We start from the raw sequence: 17,111 nt of genomic DNA, 5'->3' as shown, positions 1-17,111 counted from the left end.
TGAACATATCTGATATGAGATTTCCAGGAGAATTTGTCATCAACTATGACACCTAGAAATTTAATTTCATGTACTCGTTTGATATTAGCTCCCCCAATTTGCAATTGAAGTTCATTGTCTGGTCTGCGATTCCCAAATACCATAAATTTAGTTTTATCCAAATTCAGAGATACTATATTACTGTCACACCATTTCTTTATCTTCTCAAGTTCCTGTGTAACCCGTCCAGAGAGTTGCTGTAGGTTTTCACCCGATGCCCATATGGTAGTGTCATCAGCAAAAAAAAAACACTTGCACTAAATCAGAAACCTTACATATATCATTAATGTATAGTATAAATAATTTAGGTCCCAAAACAGAACCCTGAGGAACTCCACATATAATGTCCAGCTCACTCGATTGGTATTCACCCAACTTCACAAATTGACACCTCTGTGTCAAATAACTTCTAATCCAATTCAGAACCATTCCTCTGATCCCATATTTTTCTAACTTATCCATTAATAACTCATGATTGATTGTGTCAAATGCTTTTTTTAGGTCAATAAATATTCCTATCGTGTATTTCCTCTCATCCATAGCACTTGTTATGTCCTCCATCAGGTCGGTAATCATTTCCAGTTTACATTTTCAAACAACCTCAACATCCACAAAAGATTTCAACATTACCATGGACAGCTGATCTCTGAACGATTCTGGAGAAGCTGTTGCTGCTGTAGAAAAAGGAAGGTTGGAGAAGGAAGAGAAACTCACTGGTGCCCAGAAACCTCTCTTCCTCTCAGATGTTAGACCAGAGCTAAGGTCACCTCAGGTGGCATCCATCCTGCTGTCCCTGTCCATTTCATCTGGACTAGGTTGTTTGTTTTTAGAACTGTTACATTTAACATCAACGATGCAGAAAGAGTCCATCCATCTCCAACCTTTTTAGGCCATTAAAGGCTCCAAAATATAACAATGGGCCAACGCACAGCCTGATTTCAGAAGTCATTTTAAAGCTGCACTAGGTTGGTAAACAAGATCCCAGAGTTTTAGAATATGTAGCTTAAAATAAGTTATTGGGGATTTCTCCATCTAAAGGCAGTGAAGAACTGAAAAAAACAACGATAATGAGGCATATCAGTGATGAGTCTTTAAGTGAGACATGCTAAACAGGTTGGCTGGCACTGTGCTACCACAGAGACACAGATGGATATTGAAACTACACACACACAAAAAAAAAACAACCAAGTATGTGAGCAAAAAGTAAAATTCTGTCATTGATTTCTTTGCCACTGAGAGCGTAGATGTCAATAACCTTTAAGTGATTGGTAAAACTGACATTAACAAATTAAAACGAATTAATTTTATAACAGAATACCTCAATATGCCAAAAAAATTAAGAAAGGTGCAGCACTGACACAACAGTTTACAAAAATTAAATAAATCACAACATTGCTTTTCTGTTCAAGCTTCTTAAAGTTAGGTATATTTACATTCAGAAGGTGCATGATGGTAAGAAAGTACAGCGACAATCGAGCTAGGGCTTGACATTCGTCTTTAGCACCATAGGCCAGTGTTTGTGTCGCGTCACCTGCACAGCCTGGACTCCTTCTTTACCTTTTCCTCAGAAAATGATCTTAAGCCTCATTTTGGAAAGTTCCTGAAGATCTATTTTATCCTTCTGGTACTGTAGGACTTCTTCACTGAGAAAATGCTAACCCCCCCAAAAAAAAACAAAAGAGAAGTTCCAAACAAAGCTCACCACAGTTGCACCTTATCACTCTCATTCCATCTTCCAGCTTGACAGTTTGATCAGCAACAGGCTGTGTGCACTCTACTGATGCCACAGTGTGAGACTTCTTCATAGTGAAGTTATATTATACGTCAAGTACTACAAAATGCAATCAGTACAATCAGTGATTTGTTATATTAAGAGAAATTCTGCCTGTAGTGTTGGGATTCTTTAGAGACGTGTTCTTTGTTCTGAAACCCCTCAAATCAAAGGCACCAGTGGACGTGTCCCTCAGCAAAGGACTGGACGCTCAGCATTTCAGGAGGGCAGCTCAGAGTAGCAACAATTAAATGCTGCAGTAACACTACAGAGCTCCCAGCTGTGTGCACATGTGTAAGTGGTCCCCAAGAACATTAGTACAAATGAATAGTGTGTCCTCAGTTAACCTCCACTAAATAAGGCTCTAAATGAGGAACCGTTTTGGTGAGATGTTCTAACTTTCCTCAAAACTTCCCTCTGATTAAACTGCTTGAAGAAATAACTTGTGTCATTCAGTAGCTGGAGGTGCAAAGCCACAGAGTGCTACAAATATATACTGTAGATGTTTTTTCATTGGTTTTGTTGTTTGCAACAGAGGAAAAAGTTGAGGAATTTTTATTTTTGGTTACCGATTCTTCGGATTTCCAGTGATTTTCATGTTTCAGAACTTTTTAAAACTATTGCAATATGACATATTACATTTATATATATATATTCATTTCTATTGTATCAGGGTCTTATGCAACAAAATTTTCTATTTGTGTTTATTTGTCCATTCTTGCTGTTAACTTCCTCTTGCTGCCCCACAAAGAGTTTTGTGGGCAAAGAATTTTGATTTATGGACTTTCCACGGTCCAGCAGGTGCACTTTGTTTTAATGTTCCCTATCTGAATCGTGATCCTGTGAGCCCATAATAAAATCCTTCCGACTGCCTAAAACGGACTTTTAAAGATGCTATGAAATTAGCATTTTAGGTTGTGTATCGCTCTTTCTTTCTACGTGCATGGTCAGCAGTGAACCACCTGTGACTTTAATGGTGAAGCCAGCAGCTGAGGTCACAGTAGCAACAGTGAGTTGCAGGTACTTTAGGAGACTGGCTGCATTAACATCTGTTTTTTAAGGCTCATGGAGACTTTGCAGTGACTGCATTCAGTGCTGAGCCAAGTCATTTCATGCATGAGTGATATGTGACTTAGAAACCCTGATTTCTCAGGCTCAGTATTGTGTCTTTGACAAAAGAGAAATTATTTTCACCTTCAGCAGAAAATAGAAATGAATGAAACCGTTTCCCTGCCTCACCTGGGCTTCATGGTCTTTGAGCATCCGCCTGGTTCTCGCCCCACCGGGGTCGTCAGTCACGTTCAGGACCACCACACTCTTCTTCTCCCAACCAATGAACGACCCATCCGTCATCCCCTCCACCATGGCCAGGAAGTCCTCGTAGCCATGATGACGGGTGGTCACTACAGAGAAGGCAGTCCAGTCGTACTCTTCAAGCACCTCGAAGATAACCTCGAGCTGGAGCAAGGTGGAGCAGGTGAACTGGAGGTAGATGGAGCCGCTCTCCTGAAAGTCGATGCAGAGACGGAACATGAACACTCAGGTGGGCAGACAGTGCCCCAAGTATACAGAGATACACCCCACTGATTTGTACAAAATGTAAAATAGTACAATTGCATATTAACAGTTTGAACAGACCGAGTCCAGAATCAGACTTCTCACAACTAAATAAGGTGGTAATGTTTGAGTCAACAGCAGAGTCTGTGCTCTGTATAACAGAGTTTAAAGAAAGCAGAGTACATTCAGTTCAACTCCTCCCATCTGTTCAGATCCTACACTCTCATTAGCCATTAGAGTTTAAAAACTCCTTTGTCTTTATGCCATCGCCCTACTGAACTCGGTGAGGAAATGGTAGCCTAATATTCTTCTTCATTTTACCTTATTTATTTTAGAGTGTGAAGCAACTTGTCTTTTTTGTTTTTTTCTTGCTGTGTTTACAATTTCTTGTGCGCTCCATGTGTCACTGCAGTACAACTAATTGGCCTTCTGGGGACAAATAAAGCGATCGATTGATAAAATGATGTCATTTGCCAGAGCAATTTGACATGATCTTGCAAATAAAATGTTGTGGGAAAAGCTTTATGATGTGTGGGTCTGTCACCCAGCAGACTGAGAAGAAACGTTCAACAACTTACCTAACCGTCATTTATGTTCAGGAGAGAATGCAGTTCTGAAAATCTGACGTAACTGCACCTTTACATGACTGATCATGATGAACAGAACAGCAGATTTTCAAAAGAAGTTGCTTTCTACAGGTCTTCATTTTCTTTCACAAGCATTTTTTTAACATTTAAACATTTTTGCATCATTTGGACATCGGTTTATCTAAGCAGAGGTACAGTACATGGCAACAGCTTTGTTTTCACTTTGCTGTGGAGAGTTTTAGTGCAATTATGTTTCCCTATAGTACAGGCAGACAAGCTAAGGCTGCCAAAAGTAGCCTACTGGTAGCTTTGTCTGTTTGCATCAGTCACATGATCCTGTCAGGAGTCGCCCACCAGGAGCAAGCAATCAACCCACACATCTGCATTTTAACTGGTTCTATATATTTGACTCTGACCAGCGCCACCACAACAGAGCTTTAAGAAATACCAAATATTCTTATGCATTTTTTTTTATTTCTAAATGAATTGTTGTCACACACACACACACACACTCACAGTCTGCCTTGATGCTACACGATTTCCTGCACTGGCACTGAACACCAGCACTGACCATAAATTGCAGGCTACTGAATTATCATGATAGTCGTATTGCAGTTCAGGGACACCGGGCTGCCGGTTGCATACTGTAAGTCTCCCAGTTATGTAAGACTGTGTACGTCCATACAGTAGCTGCCTAAGCTGGTTCTTTCTGTTCTCATCCACTTCAGCTTTTTTCTTTGTCTTGTGGCTGACTGACTTCAGCTTCGGTGAGAAGGGAGCACTCTGAGGAATAACACGTCCTGTCTGTCAAAAAAGTGCTTGGATCCTCAGTAAGGATTTCGGTGTCAGTGAGAGAAACGATGATGGCCTTGCTCTCTGCAGCTCCAGTCACTTTTAATCCAGACAGATGAGCCCCTCGCTGACTGAAAGGAGAATTCCTCTCTTTTGGCTTTTCTTCTGCTGTATGTTTCTTAAACCTTAAGCAAAGGAACAGGATGACAAAACGCTGATTTGGGAGGAATGTGAGATTCTATACTGAAATAAAAGGACTTCTCAATGCTCATATTCCTCTGCACATTTATGACACTGTTCCAAGTTTTCAACAGTGTTGTTAAAGCTGGGGTCTGTAACCTTTATAAACACTTTGTCAAATCTGATGAAACTGTCATTATATCCTGGCAGTAACGGATTAGACAGATATTCTCTGCAGAACTGGCTCCACCTAGTGCCTCTTAATCCATTAGAAAAAATCCACAGTAAAATACCAAACAGAGCCAGGTCGTGGCGAAACCCACTGTCAGTCATCTCATGCACACGCCCCACTCAACCCCACCACACCACCTGACTTGCTTTGGAAAACAATTCAGCGTTTAGCCTCAGGAGAAGCTATTTGAGGCCGCTTTTATTTTCCCAGGAAAAATACGGGACTTCCCAGGATCTAAAAGTGATGGCGAGTTGGCCATATTTCTACTGGACAGGTAATTACTGCTGCCTGACTTCGGTTTAAATTTGATTTTCAAATACTGTATGTAAAGAGGTTATCTGTTTTCAAGCCCCGGGTTGAGCCTCTCCTGTTGGCAAACATTCAGTTCTGAGAGGTAATGATCCTTTTCTATGATTCTCTGAACCAAAACATCAGCCAGTGGGCTGGATAAGAAAGACAACAACTCTAAACAGACTCCAAACATGAGAAATCTAAATAAAAGGCACACAGACTGATCCATTTTAAAGCCATCCACAGGGCACACATATCATCCTATAAGAGGTTCCAGATGAAATCCCAACCTACATATTTGTCATATATGCAACAAGTCTGCACCTGGAACCTTTCTCCATGTGTTTTGGGATTGCCTGCTTATATTATCCTTTTGGTTTCATGTCAGCACTGTTTCCATTTCTTGTGACCTAGGCTTCTGTCTCCATAGTAACTCTAATGAATTCTAATGTCCAACTAAAGGAGATTAAAAACAAAACAAACAATCCTCAAACATCGGTTCGTACCTGCTCTATGCCTGAAGTCATTTTGGATTCACAGCCTTATCAACTTCATTAACCTTGAACTTACTACTGCACAGCTCAACAAGGCCCGAACAACAGCTGATGCCTGGAAACGTCTTGTTAAATATCACTTCTGTGACAAAGAACAATGACTGAGGACTAATTGCTGAATAATATACAGTGTATGAACACCTGCCACTGCTGTGGTAGTACCGACTGCTATTGCTGTTCTTTCAGTTGTTATTTTACTGTGGCAATGACATGTCTGTACCTCCCCATCCCACCCTGTTTCTTTGAAAAACAACCGTTGATCACAAAAGAAATTTAAATAAAAAGCTCATTAACTGGCTTTCCCGGCTGCAGGAGGAGGGACCTGGATGTTGTAGTTGTACAAATTCTCTACCCAAATCCACTCAAAGTTACAGACCCCAACTTTACTGTTTAATTATTTAGCTATTTCTCAAGATAAAACAAAGTGAGCGGGTGTTTAGATTAATCACCCAGACTCTGCACATGTAGATGATCAAGGAAGAAACCTCAGGGAATATCACCTGCTTCCCCATGTCGATAAGACTCACCTCAGGTTACGCTGCACTGAAGTAGGTCAAATATCAAAGCAGCATCAGCCTGAGTTATGATGGAAGCTTGTCTGCTCTTCCTAACCCAGCTGAGAGTCAGCAGCGGTAGTGCATGAAACAACATTTTAGTGTCCCCATGGAAGCTGGAGCCAAAATAAAATACTCTCTCCCTTGTTGTGTATGCACTCACCAGAAACAGTGAATGACTGACGTCGTGTCCCAAGTCACAGTTTTAGAACTGTTGACTGATTCTTGGGGCGTGTCTGGAAACATGCATGACTCGTGTCCCAAAGCCAATTAAGAACCGATTAGAGTTTGGTTTCACACATATTTATCAAGAGCAGATGCAAAAATGCCCATTTGTTGTGTTAAACCTCAGTGGACAGGGTCAAAGAACCAACGCTTTGCTAGCTAAGTAACATCTGACTCAGTCACAGTGGCAAAGGCAAACGACAAGCTAAACTCTACTAGCAGGGTATTCTAAACACTTTCTGAAATCAAACTAGCCTGTAGCTTTTCAAATGGGTCCATTAGGACATAACTGCTTCATGACTGAGTGAAAGACAAATACTGAATGCTATATATTCATTTTGCTAGCCAAGTTGGCAATTAGATAACTGGCACTAAATACCAGTAGTCTCACGCTTCACTGTATGTGTTTAGTCCCAAGAGACGCTCATCCTCTGTGACTGTGGAACCCAAAGCTTAAGGATAAATAAAGCTGTGTATTTTACCTTATTGAAAATAAGCATCAGGCCAAATAAAAAGCACAAAGAGAAGGTGACTTTACCGACAGTTCAGTGCCAAGCTGAGCCCGGTACATCATCTGTTCCTGTGGCTGAAGGTGCAGTCATGAAAAATTACTGTAACCACATTACAATTCAAGAAGATCCACTTACAGCAAATTGGCCCTCTTATTAAATATCATACCTGTCATGTTGAACTGCTTTGTTAGCTGGATCTACTTATCACTGATGTCTGTCACATTATATTTTGCCACATACAAATTAGTCATTTGAGCTGGCACATGCATTTAAAACACTAGTTGAGATGAATTGTGAATTTTGGTTCTGGATCAAAGATCACCACCTAATAATCCATTTAGAACACACTGAACGCTATGAATAATGCACCTCTTTCCAGCTGAAGGATCAGCAATCAGGTCTGATGCTGATGGGCTTCACAGAGCGACAGGATCACAGCAACTGCAGCAAAAAGTTCAACTCGCTTTTATTTTTGCTAAGTGATGAGGTCAAAGTGGCAAAATGCCAAAATGCTAGTTGACAGTGTTTTCTATGCCACTGTGTTGTTTTTCCTCACCACTTAAACTGTGACAACTGAAACTAAGTGGGTCGTGTCGGAGTTGAAACGTAGATGTTGAACAGCAATCACTTCTTCTGAAATGACTGCAATGCAGATGAGAGAGGACGTCGGCGGGGATGATCTGTATGACCACTGAACACACTGAGGCAGAACGAGGTGGCTTGTCCAGCCGCTAGGAAATGTGATGCATTCTGGGTCGCTACGACATGCAGTTACATTTCTGGCGCACATCAGGCTACAACATCAGGTACAAGGATACACACGGCACAGATTAGAGGCAGAAGCATAAATTGGCCTTTACTCACAGACACCTGCAATAAGCATTCTGAAGAAGCACAGTAACACTGGAGAAAGAGACTTGCTAGCCTGTGCCAGCTCTGCTGCCATGATGAAAACCTAATGTGGTGAAAAGACATGAGGCAAAACTATTTCTAGAGTAACTTTTCACTGTTTATTTAAAGGTCCCATGTTGATGTCAACACAGCTCTGACTTGTACTACTGTATTACCAAGGAATCAAATGGCTTTGCGTAATATTACTCAGTGAAAAACTCACCTGACTCTGTGGCTTTCTGGTCTTACCACTGAAACTATATTTCTGATCTGAATTTAAAACCAGACAACCCAGAAATCACAGAGGCTTGTAGAAGTCAAGAGCTAATTCCTCAGTCACTCAGTCTGCATTTTATCTTCTCACAGACCGTTTTGCTTTAGTCCAAATGAAATTAAGGGTCACTGATGCAACATTAAGCACTCCATATTTACCTGTGGCTCTCGTCCCAGACTGGCCCCTCCACCTACAGCGACCACAGGAACCCCCGTCTGGGCGGAGACAAACTCCAGCATGGGGGCCAGAGGGGCACGGTTCGGTGGCGGCGGTCTCTCCTCCTCAAACACCAAACCCTGGAAGAAAAATGAAGTTAACACAAAGAAACAGCACATGAGACAAAAGGCATTACATCAGCATCATTAAGATGCCATTTCATAAGCTTCTCATTAGACTTGGATTCATTTACAGTAAGCTGCCGTTTCTTTTACTCTTATGCACCAAACCCTGGGAATTAATTAAGAACTGTACAAGTGAGCAAAACACATTAGTATGACAAAATCCTTCACATGCTGTTCATTGAGATAACAGCTCATAATCTAGGAGGACTTTAGTTTCTTCAACAGCTAACAAGTATCTCGACCGCTGAAGGAACTGCATCTTTTCAAAGAGTTTTAATGAAGTAATAAAACAACTGTTAGAGGCTTTTAAAAATGGAGCTACTCTGTTGTTCTGCTTAACAGTCAATGTTGACAGAGATAAAAATCAAAGTGAAGTCCCTTCAGCGGACCGGCATCCTGACAGTGTTGTACCTTTACGACTTAAAAGCTGCTTCACACCACTGAAACAACAGATAAGCTCTCGGCTTACGGGCCAGCTCAGCTCCCACAGGCCTGACAGGTGTGGCTATGGCATACATACTGAACTACTGCTGTAAACAAATCTCTGTTGCTTGATGGGGTTTCTGGTAACCAGGGTTTTGTCATGATTAGCTTTCAAGAAAGAACTGTCAGGCGCATTAATGAATTCAGGATAAATGCCTGAAGTTCTGGCAATCGCCATTACTTTATGCAATGACACAAGCAGGAGCGGCAGTGATTTGAGGCCGGTTTGATGACTTGATGCTTGTTTTCTTGTAGAGATACAGGGAAACAAATTGAGGCTAAGTATAGCTGACAGTTCAATTCTCACAGGGAAGCACTTGATATGAAAATAGGCTACAGACAGGACCCGGAAATAAGATAGCAAGTGTAAAAGTGTTAATATCATCTTTGATCTAAGACGTTTTTAATAAGACCCTTCTGCTGATCCGACAGGAGAACAGACAAACTGAGCACATGTGCATATTGTAAATTCCTAAATTCTTTATTACCTCTATCATCATCTGTGTCATACTATGAACAGAGGAGTGAAAAGATGAACAAATGAATGAAGTGACAGTTTGTAATTTTTGTAAAGCACAGCAAGTTAACAAACCATGGCAGCAACAACATGTCTGACGGAGTCGATGTGCATGTTTCTCCACTAGAAGGGTTCCTGTCATTTTTGTCTCTAAATTTTTGGCCAACACTGGTTCCTCCATCACATCTTCCAGATGGCAAATCTAAGATTACAGAACACCTGGAAATGCTGTGTTTGAGAGATGGTGTTAGATGATAGCTGGCATTTGAACGTTTTGGGGGATTGTGGAGGAAAAGGACCTCTAAATGCAACATTCATCTCTGTTTGGGGACACCGAGGTCCTCATACAGAGGTATGGAGCTTTTCACAGAGCTTCCCTAAACATTCTTGTTCATTTCTACACACCGACAAATTGTTCGAGTGAACGGACCTAACAGAGCCACTGTTGCCACAGACCATTTAGAGGTTTCTAGCAGTGGCACACCACCCGCTGGTGACTGAGCGCACCGATTTTGGCTCAGATGCTGTACCTTACATCCTTTGCTAAAGGCCTATTGACCCACTGTGAAAGCCATAAAAACATCATTAATAACAGGCTGCAGAGCTGCTAGGTTACAAACCTTAAGTGCAGTGCTTGTATACTGTAGGCTAGTTTTATACCAAACATGCCGGCCCGAACCAGCAGCAGAATGATCACGCCACTGACCTGAAGATCAGCGCTGAAAGTCATGCAGTGCCTTTAAATGGTGATGTGTCCACATATAAAAGTGTCTTAGTTTAGGAGGAAAGTTAATGATCAACATAGTTAGTGACAATGAATCTGAGCTGATTTAGGTGATCCGATTTAGCACAGTGATTTCTATCTCCAGCTGACAAGGATCACTCAGGACACACCTCTGTACTGTTTCCCACTACTGCTCTGTGTCAGTTGTTGAGAAAAGCAGCCATTTCATCACGTTTGCTCTGCCAGTTTGACACATCCCAGCTATTGTTCCTTGACTATTTCTCTTTTTTTAGCAGTGTGTGTTATGGGCATCAAATTGACACAGCGCTTGTGAAACGTTTCATTGAATCGGAACATTTGTGAAACTACCTCAGATTGTATCCTATTCTTGAAAGTACTGTCTGGCAGGGAGCATTATGTGGGTAAAGTAATGTACCTGTAGTGGTGTGGTGGCCAGCAGCTCACATAGCTGCAGCAGCAGGCTGCCTGGGCTGCTCTCATTCACAGTCAGGTAGATGACGTTGGCTTGACCCGATGGGGTCATCACAGTCTCCCCCACGAGCGCTGCCAGTGACAAGGATGATGAGGAGGAAAATGCGGCCATCACAGGTCCTTCTGCCAGTGAAGCTGTATCCGTTACTCCCCTTCCTCCTCCTCCTGGACCGTTTCCCAGACCGGGCCCCAGCCCTGGCCCAGGATCACCGACCCCCGCGCCTCCCACCACCGCCGTCTCCGGGAGCAGGGAGGAGCCCGAGTGGACTACGGCAATGTTGATGCCACCCGAGTCCCTCTCTCTCTCCCGGGGCCGGAGCAGCAAGGGGGGCGAGGGGCGCGCTGGCCCCGTGCAGGCCAGGACAGCCAATAGCAGTGAGAGGACGGGCCTTGGGGCCACCATGGGGTAAAGACAGGACCAATGGCAGCTGTCGGATGGGGTTTGGCAGGTGAAGCCAGGTGGGGCTTAGGGATGTGGGGCTGGTGGGTGACGTCTGCGTGGGGAGGAGGGCGGGCAGGGTCGGAGGCTCACTGTGCTTCACCTGATGAGGCGATGAGACCCTGAGGGGGAGACAGAACAAACCGTCACAGTGCTGTCCTACCTCTTCTGTTTTAAACAGTCACTATCGTTCTTAGTCACATGCACACATCTAAGTGTGAAGTGGGACGAGCAAAAATAAGTAAATGACACACATTACACCTACTCGTCCATATATTTATTGCTTCTCCTCAGACATGTGAAAGGCAGCAAAGAGGAGGAGGGTTTCGGCTGAGCAGAAGCTGTACCTTCTCTGTTTAAATCCCTAACAATGAAAACCAGCTGACATTTAGGATTAAACTGGACAATAATGAAAGTTAGCAGATGAAGACAGAGTCCAGGCTCCTCTTTATCACCAAACAGGTGGCCTAAACCAAAATAAGGCTCTTGGGGATTAATACTATAAATTCATTGTTTTCAAGTTTTTCCTCTAAGCATCGTGGTCTTTTATTCCAGCTCCAACCTAACATACTGCATGTTACAGAATTAAACCATGGCATAAGCCCCGGGTTCAAATCAGGGTTACATCAGGAAGGGCATCCGGTGTAAAACACGTGCCAAATGTCAACATGCGAGTCGTCAGTGTGACGATTCGCATTGGCGACCCCTAAACGGGAAAACCGAAAGTGACTTTCTTCATATGTTTCTGTTTTGTATCTTCAGCAACATTTTCCAAAGTTTTAACTGAAAATTACAATTCTAAGCTGCAGTTTGTGTCTGTAGGAGCATGACTTGTGTAACCCAGCGGCACCGAGAGCCCAACAGCAGAGCTCATGTCAGGGGCCAGTCCAGTCACTCCTGCTAAAGGTCTTTGTAACCCTAAGAACTTTAAAAACATTTTTATTACTTATGACTCAAGGAGATAAGTGATAAAATATTGCTGTTATTCCCAATGTCAAATGCTAGCATTGTTAAAAACCAGCTAAATGTAGGTTCTTATATTGTGATAGTGTGAAAGAAACGATACGCTGTACCTGGGTGAGGTGATGTTAGCCTGATGGACAAGCTAATAATTCTGTTAGGACATGACAATAACACCTTGTCTCACATATTTTAAACTTGAACCTCTGTTTTTTTCACCGTCAGATTAAAAAAATCTGAAAGCATTGTACATTTCCAATATTTAACCTTGTTTTGTATAGTAGCTGCACAAAACACTACAACAATTAGCACCTACTGCATACCAGAGGTACTGTGCAATACAAACTGAGACAAATCAGCTGGTTTTGGCTGAAAACGCCAGCCTGAAGGCAAAAAGAACAGTCTGCAGGTCAAGTCATTTCCTCAGAGATAAAAAGTTCACAATAGTGTTAATTTTTTTCCACAGTTCAAAAGAGACCAATGTCTGAGTCACAGCATGCCAGCATGGCCCAGAGAAACAGACAAGAACAGGTCCATGAAGTAGTGAGTACAAGCAGAATACAAAAGCAGACACACACCTGCAGGTGAGAAAGTACTGTAGAAGCTGAAGTGAGGCGAGGAGTAAGGGAGAGAGGATTAAGAGGATAGATTCAGCTGCAGTGGGAGATGCAGTGTACATTTATAAGGTAGTGCAAAAGAGAACATAATGAGACCTGCATATGTATGAGAGTGAAAGGAAAGTGAGGAGAGGCTGTAAGGATGGCGATGGTGTGAGAGTATTTGTGTGATCAGGGAGACAAAAAAAAGAGTGCATTTGAATCTTCTTTATGGTTCCTGCCAAAGTAATTTGTTCACAATTTGACATTGCAAGCTCACACAGTCTGCCCAAGCTTAAAATGCACAAAAAGCAAAATCGCAGTGAACAAATTTCAGCAACCCATCACCTCACAGCTGCTTTCTGGCTCTGTCTTTTGACTCACAGGATTCCTGTTAGGGAGTTGTGATTCAGAGTATGTTCAAATTTCCTTGGGGGTGACTGTGGTTCAGTGGTTAGAGCAGTCGTTTCCCAACCAGAGTGTCAGAGGTTCGAATCTCGGTGCCTGCAGTCCATGTGTTGAAGTATCCTTGGGCAAGACAATGAACCCCCAAGTTGACCCCAATGGTTAGAGCCATTGGTTGAGTTGGTGCCGCAGATGGTTCTGTACTGGAAACAAATTCCTTATTTAACATACTTGGCCAATAAAGGTGATTATCCTTATCCTATTGTTTATATGTTGACGAAGCACCTAAACACTCTTATGTCAATGTACTTCAGAGCCTGAGCTAAATGAATAGATTATATGCAGTATGTTACAGCCAGTAATGTGAAGCAGCAGTACTAATCCCTGCAGGCAGGTTCCCAGAAGAGTGGATGCGCTGATCTTTTTTTTATATTATAGCCACTTAGTTGTCAAAAATAAGATTAGAAATCAAGGAGCCTCTGACAAGTCAAGTTCTGGGGATCTGAAATCTTGGTTCAGTTGTGTATGGCTGGAAGTTGTTGAAGCTTTTATTACACATACAGTGACACTCCCATGATTTCATCATAGTGCCACTAAATCTGAACATTTTCTACTAGGTGACTGTTGATAAATTCCTGGCTGGTTAGTGTGGCATCAGTTAACTTGCCAAACAGCATTGTGGGGAAGCCATTGCAGCTGATGATCACCAGATCACCCAGTCAGGTCAAGTTGACCCAGATGTTTATTTCCATGCACTTAGTTCTAAAACAGCAGCCCAGATGTTTTATTGATGTTACTTCTGACTTGGAGATGGGCATGAAAAAAGATTTGACTGAAATCATGTTTATTCCTTCTCTCAGAAGCTAACCAGTTGCGCCAGTGATGCTGGTTAACACAACTTTTTGTTTCCCTGAACTGCTACAATAGAGGTATGGTAACATTCAACTTGACCTGTGAAACGGTTTGGGGGTGCTGTGATAAAATTGAGGATTTTAAAGTTAAAATAAACTAAAGACTATAAAACAAATGGAAGCTGTGCGCTCAGAATCACGAGTCATCCACAATGAAAATGTAATGAAGGCTGAAGGGTGCAGAGAACCTGCATGTGACTCATACCTGCTATGCTACAGCTTTAATACCAGCTATTAGTCATGTTGTTGGCCTTGGCTGTGCAGGCTCAAGCTGTTGACACTTATCAGCCTTGGCCACGCAGAGAACATGAAGCAGTCTGAGGGCTGTAGGCTGCCAAACAGCAGAGCCAGACGGCCGGCAAGGTACTGGCACGGGCTCAGCCTTCACTGGTTGAATGTCCATTTAGAGGAAATGGTAAACACTGCAACCGAGACCGTCTAGAAACAGTCAAAATGTTTGCTTGCTTGGTGTTGAAAGGGGTAGAAGTGAAGAGACAAATCATGGATGCAGCACGCTCTCCTGTGCTCAGACTACTTGTCTTTTAGGCTTTTTATAAAGTTGTCCTGTGCATTAAGCTAGCATGTTCCAAAATTAATGATTTTCTCTGTAAATAACACTATTTTCGGTTGATAGTTTGATGAATGGTAAGGGATCCTTGCCTTTTTTTTCTCCAGTCGTCAGTGTATTCATATTTTCCTCAAAATCTTGCTCTTTGCAGTGGCAGTGACCCACTTTCTCATCAGCATCATTAAAATCTCATCTTGTTTTATGTGGTCTTATCTTTTCAGACGGCAGGATTATGTTCTCTGTATCGATTAAAGCTAACGTGTGCCGCAACGTGTTTGTGTGTGTGTGTGTGTGTGTGTGTGTGGAGAGAAAAGCAGCAACTAATGAAAAGAGCCCCCCCCCAGCAGCTTGTCTGTGTAGCAGAGATGTTGATTTGCACAGCCTCATCCCTGCGGTGGGCTACTCTAATGTGACGGGGTGTGAGCTGTGAAAATAATCAGATACACACACTATTTAAATGTTGACTTCAAAGACAAGCTGTACACAAATTAGAGCCTTTCACTTGCCAGACACCATTATTTAATAAAATACTTCGCAGGGGAAAGAAAAATTTTAGAATTGAGTCCACAAATTGTGCAAATGTTCCAGATGTGAATGGCCTGTTTGTAGCATAAACATTCACTGTTAGTCATGGCTTTCAGATTTGCCGATGCCTGTGGTTACTCAGGGTAATACAATACTGCAGGTCCCAGAGTTCAGTTCAAAATAACATGTGTACCGACAACAAGGGACAGCAAACGCACTTCTAGAAAATCAACAACTTTATCTACAATCAAATTCACACTTTACTAGGGGAAAAAAAAACAAAAAAAAAAACAAGACTGTCAACAACGGCTATGATTTCACTTTTAAATACCCAGCGCAGGTCCAGCACATACAGTAGATGCATCATTTCCTCTGAATCTTGTGTGTTTTCAGTTTTAATCATGTGTGTGAAAGGCAGACTCCGCCAGTAACATTGAAAAGCACCAGATTAAAGGCAACTTCAGAAAGCAAATAAATTCTGCAACACATACAGCCCAAGTCTGGTTCTAGCAAAAAGTGGCCTAGTTTTCTGATTTTAGCAAAATAAGCTTGACATGGTGATACAGTGGCTACTCACAGGGTAGGTTAGTTAACATTCTAACCATCCAGAAATATATACACTGACCTGCAAGCTGGTTTACTACCCATCAATTACCAGGCAAAGTTTCTTAATCATTGACAGTATAATGCCACAACATGTTTGTTGAGCCGACTCTGGCCTCATAACCCTCTGCAAACCACATGTCTCATGAGAAAAGGTTTTTACTGCATATTCCAGCAGAGCAGGGATAGAGAGAAGTGAATGGTGCAACACAGCCAACAGGCTCTCGACTCTCTGGCACTGTCAAGATATTTGTTCAACAGTTCACTAAGCTTGAACATGATTAAAAAGATTTGCGCAAATTGTTTCAGAGCCACAAACGGATCTGTCTGCAGTTCCATTCAAATACGTGATGTGACGGACCTTATCGCTGGAGTGAACGGCATCAAATAGTTTGATGAGGAAAACCTTCAACTGCAGTCACTTTAAAGGTGAGGTGGAGTTGTTCAGCATTTAGGTGGAGTTCAGCATTCGTAAGACTGGATAAGGGGCCTTAATCCAAACCAGCACAGAACACCTGAAATGAACAGCTGTGGCAAAACCCGTACGTGAAATAAGCTGCTGTTGGAAAAACAAAATGCATCCTACACCAACACCTTCCACAGGGACGAGAACAAGAAACAACCGCTCATGGGGTAGGTGCTGCAGCGCATTCTGAATTTAGCACGTTGAGGTGATGGGGAGATGGATTTTTCTCTGTGCTTGTGCGAAGGCTGCCAACGTGTGATTGATAATCAATGAGTATTCTCTTGTCTGAGACACAGGGGGAACTGCAACTGTGAAAGCAAATTGCAAGCCCTTTGTAGAAGCTGTCAAACCACATACATTTAAATGCTTTAAATCCACTGAACAAACATAATAGCTACTTTCATACAAAGTTTTACAAGTGCACATATGCATGCTTGTTTCTTTACTGATCCCGAATATGATGCATGGAGTTTATATGTGAGCATGCATGGACGTAGTGTGATTGTGAGGGTTAAGGGAAATCATGGCCCCATCAACAGTCTCTCAGCAGCAAAGACAAGTCAAGTGAGGGAGAAGAAAACAAGGCATGACAAGAAAGAATGAGTCGGATACCCACAAAGCC

The 17,111-nt window shown here is 42.3% G+C and overlaps 1 protein-coding gene across 1 annotated transcript in view; it reads right to left on the bottom strand.

The window, feature by feature from the left end:
* grin2da (glutamate receptor, ionotropic, N-methyl D-aspartate 2D, a) overlaps positions 1 to 17,111 on the bottom strand; it is a 196,537-nt gene that overhangs the window by 114,541 nt on the left and 64,885 nt on the right. Inside the window, exons 2-4 of the mRNA XM_020615463.1 lie at positions 10,961 to 11,577; positions 8,618 to 8,755; positions 3,050 to 3,316 (exon numbers count right to left, since the gene is read on the bottom strand). Coding sequence (XP_020471119.1) covers positions 3,050 to 3,316; positions 8,618 to 8,755; positions 10,961 to 11,419 — 864 coding nt within the window. The 5' untranslated portion in view covers positions 11,420 to 11,577. The remainder of the gene's footprint in view (positions 1 to 3,049; positions 3,317 to 8,617; positions 8,756 to 10,960; positions 11,578 to 17,111) is intronic.

The sequence above is a fragment of the Monopterus albus genome, unplaced genomic scaffold (assembly GCF_001952655.1).
Source record: "Monopterus albus unplaced genomic scaffold, M_albus_1.0 scaffold165.1, whole genome shotgun sequence".
NCBI classification, from domain to species: domain Eukaryota; kingdom Metazoa; phylum Chordata; class Actinopteri; order Synbranchiformes; family Synbranchidae; genus Monopterus; species Monopterus albus.
The sequence above is the reverse complement of the archived record's forward strand: the minus strand, read 5'-3'. Positions and strand labels throughout refer to the sequence as shown.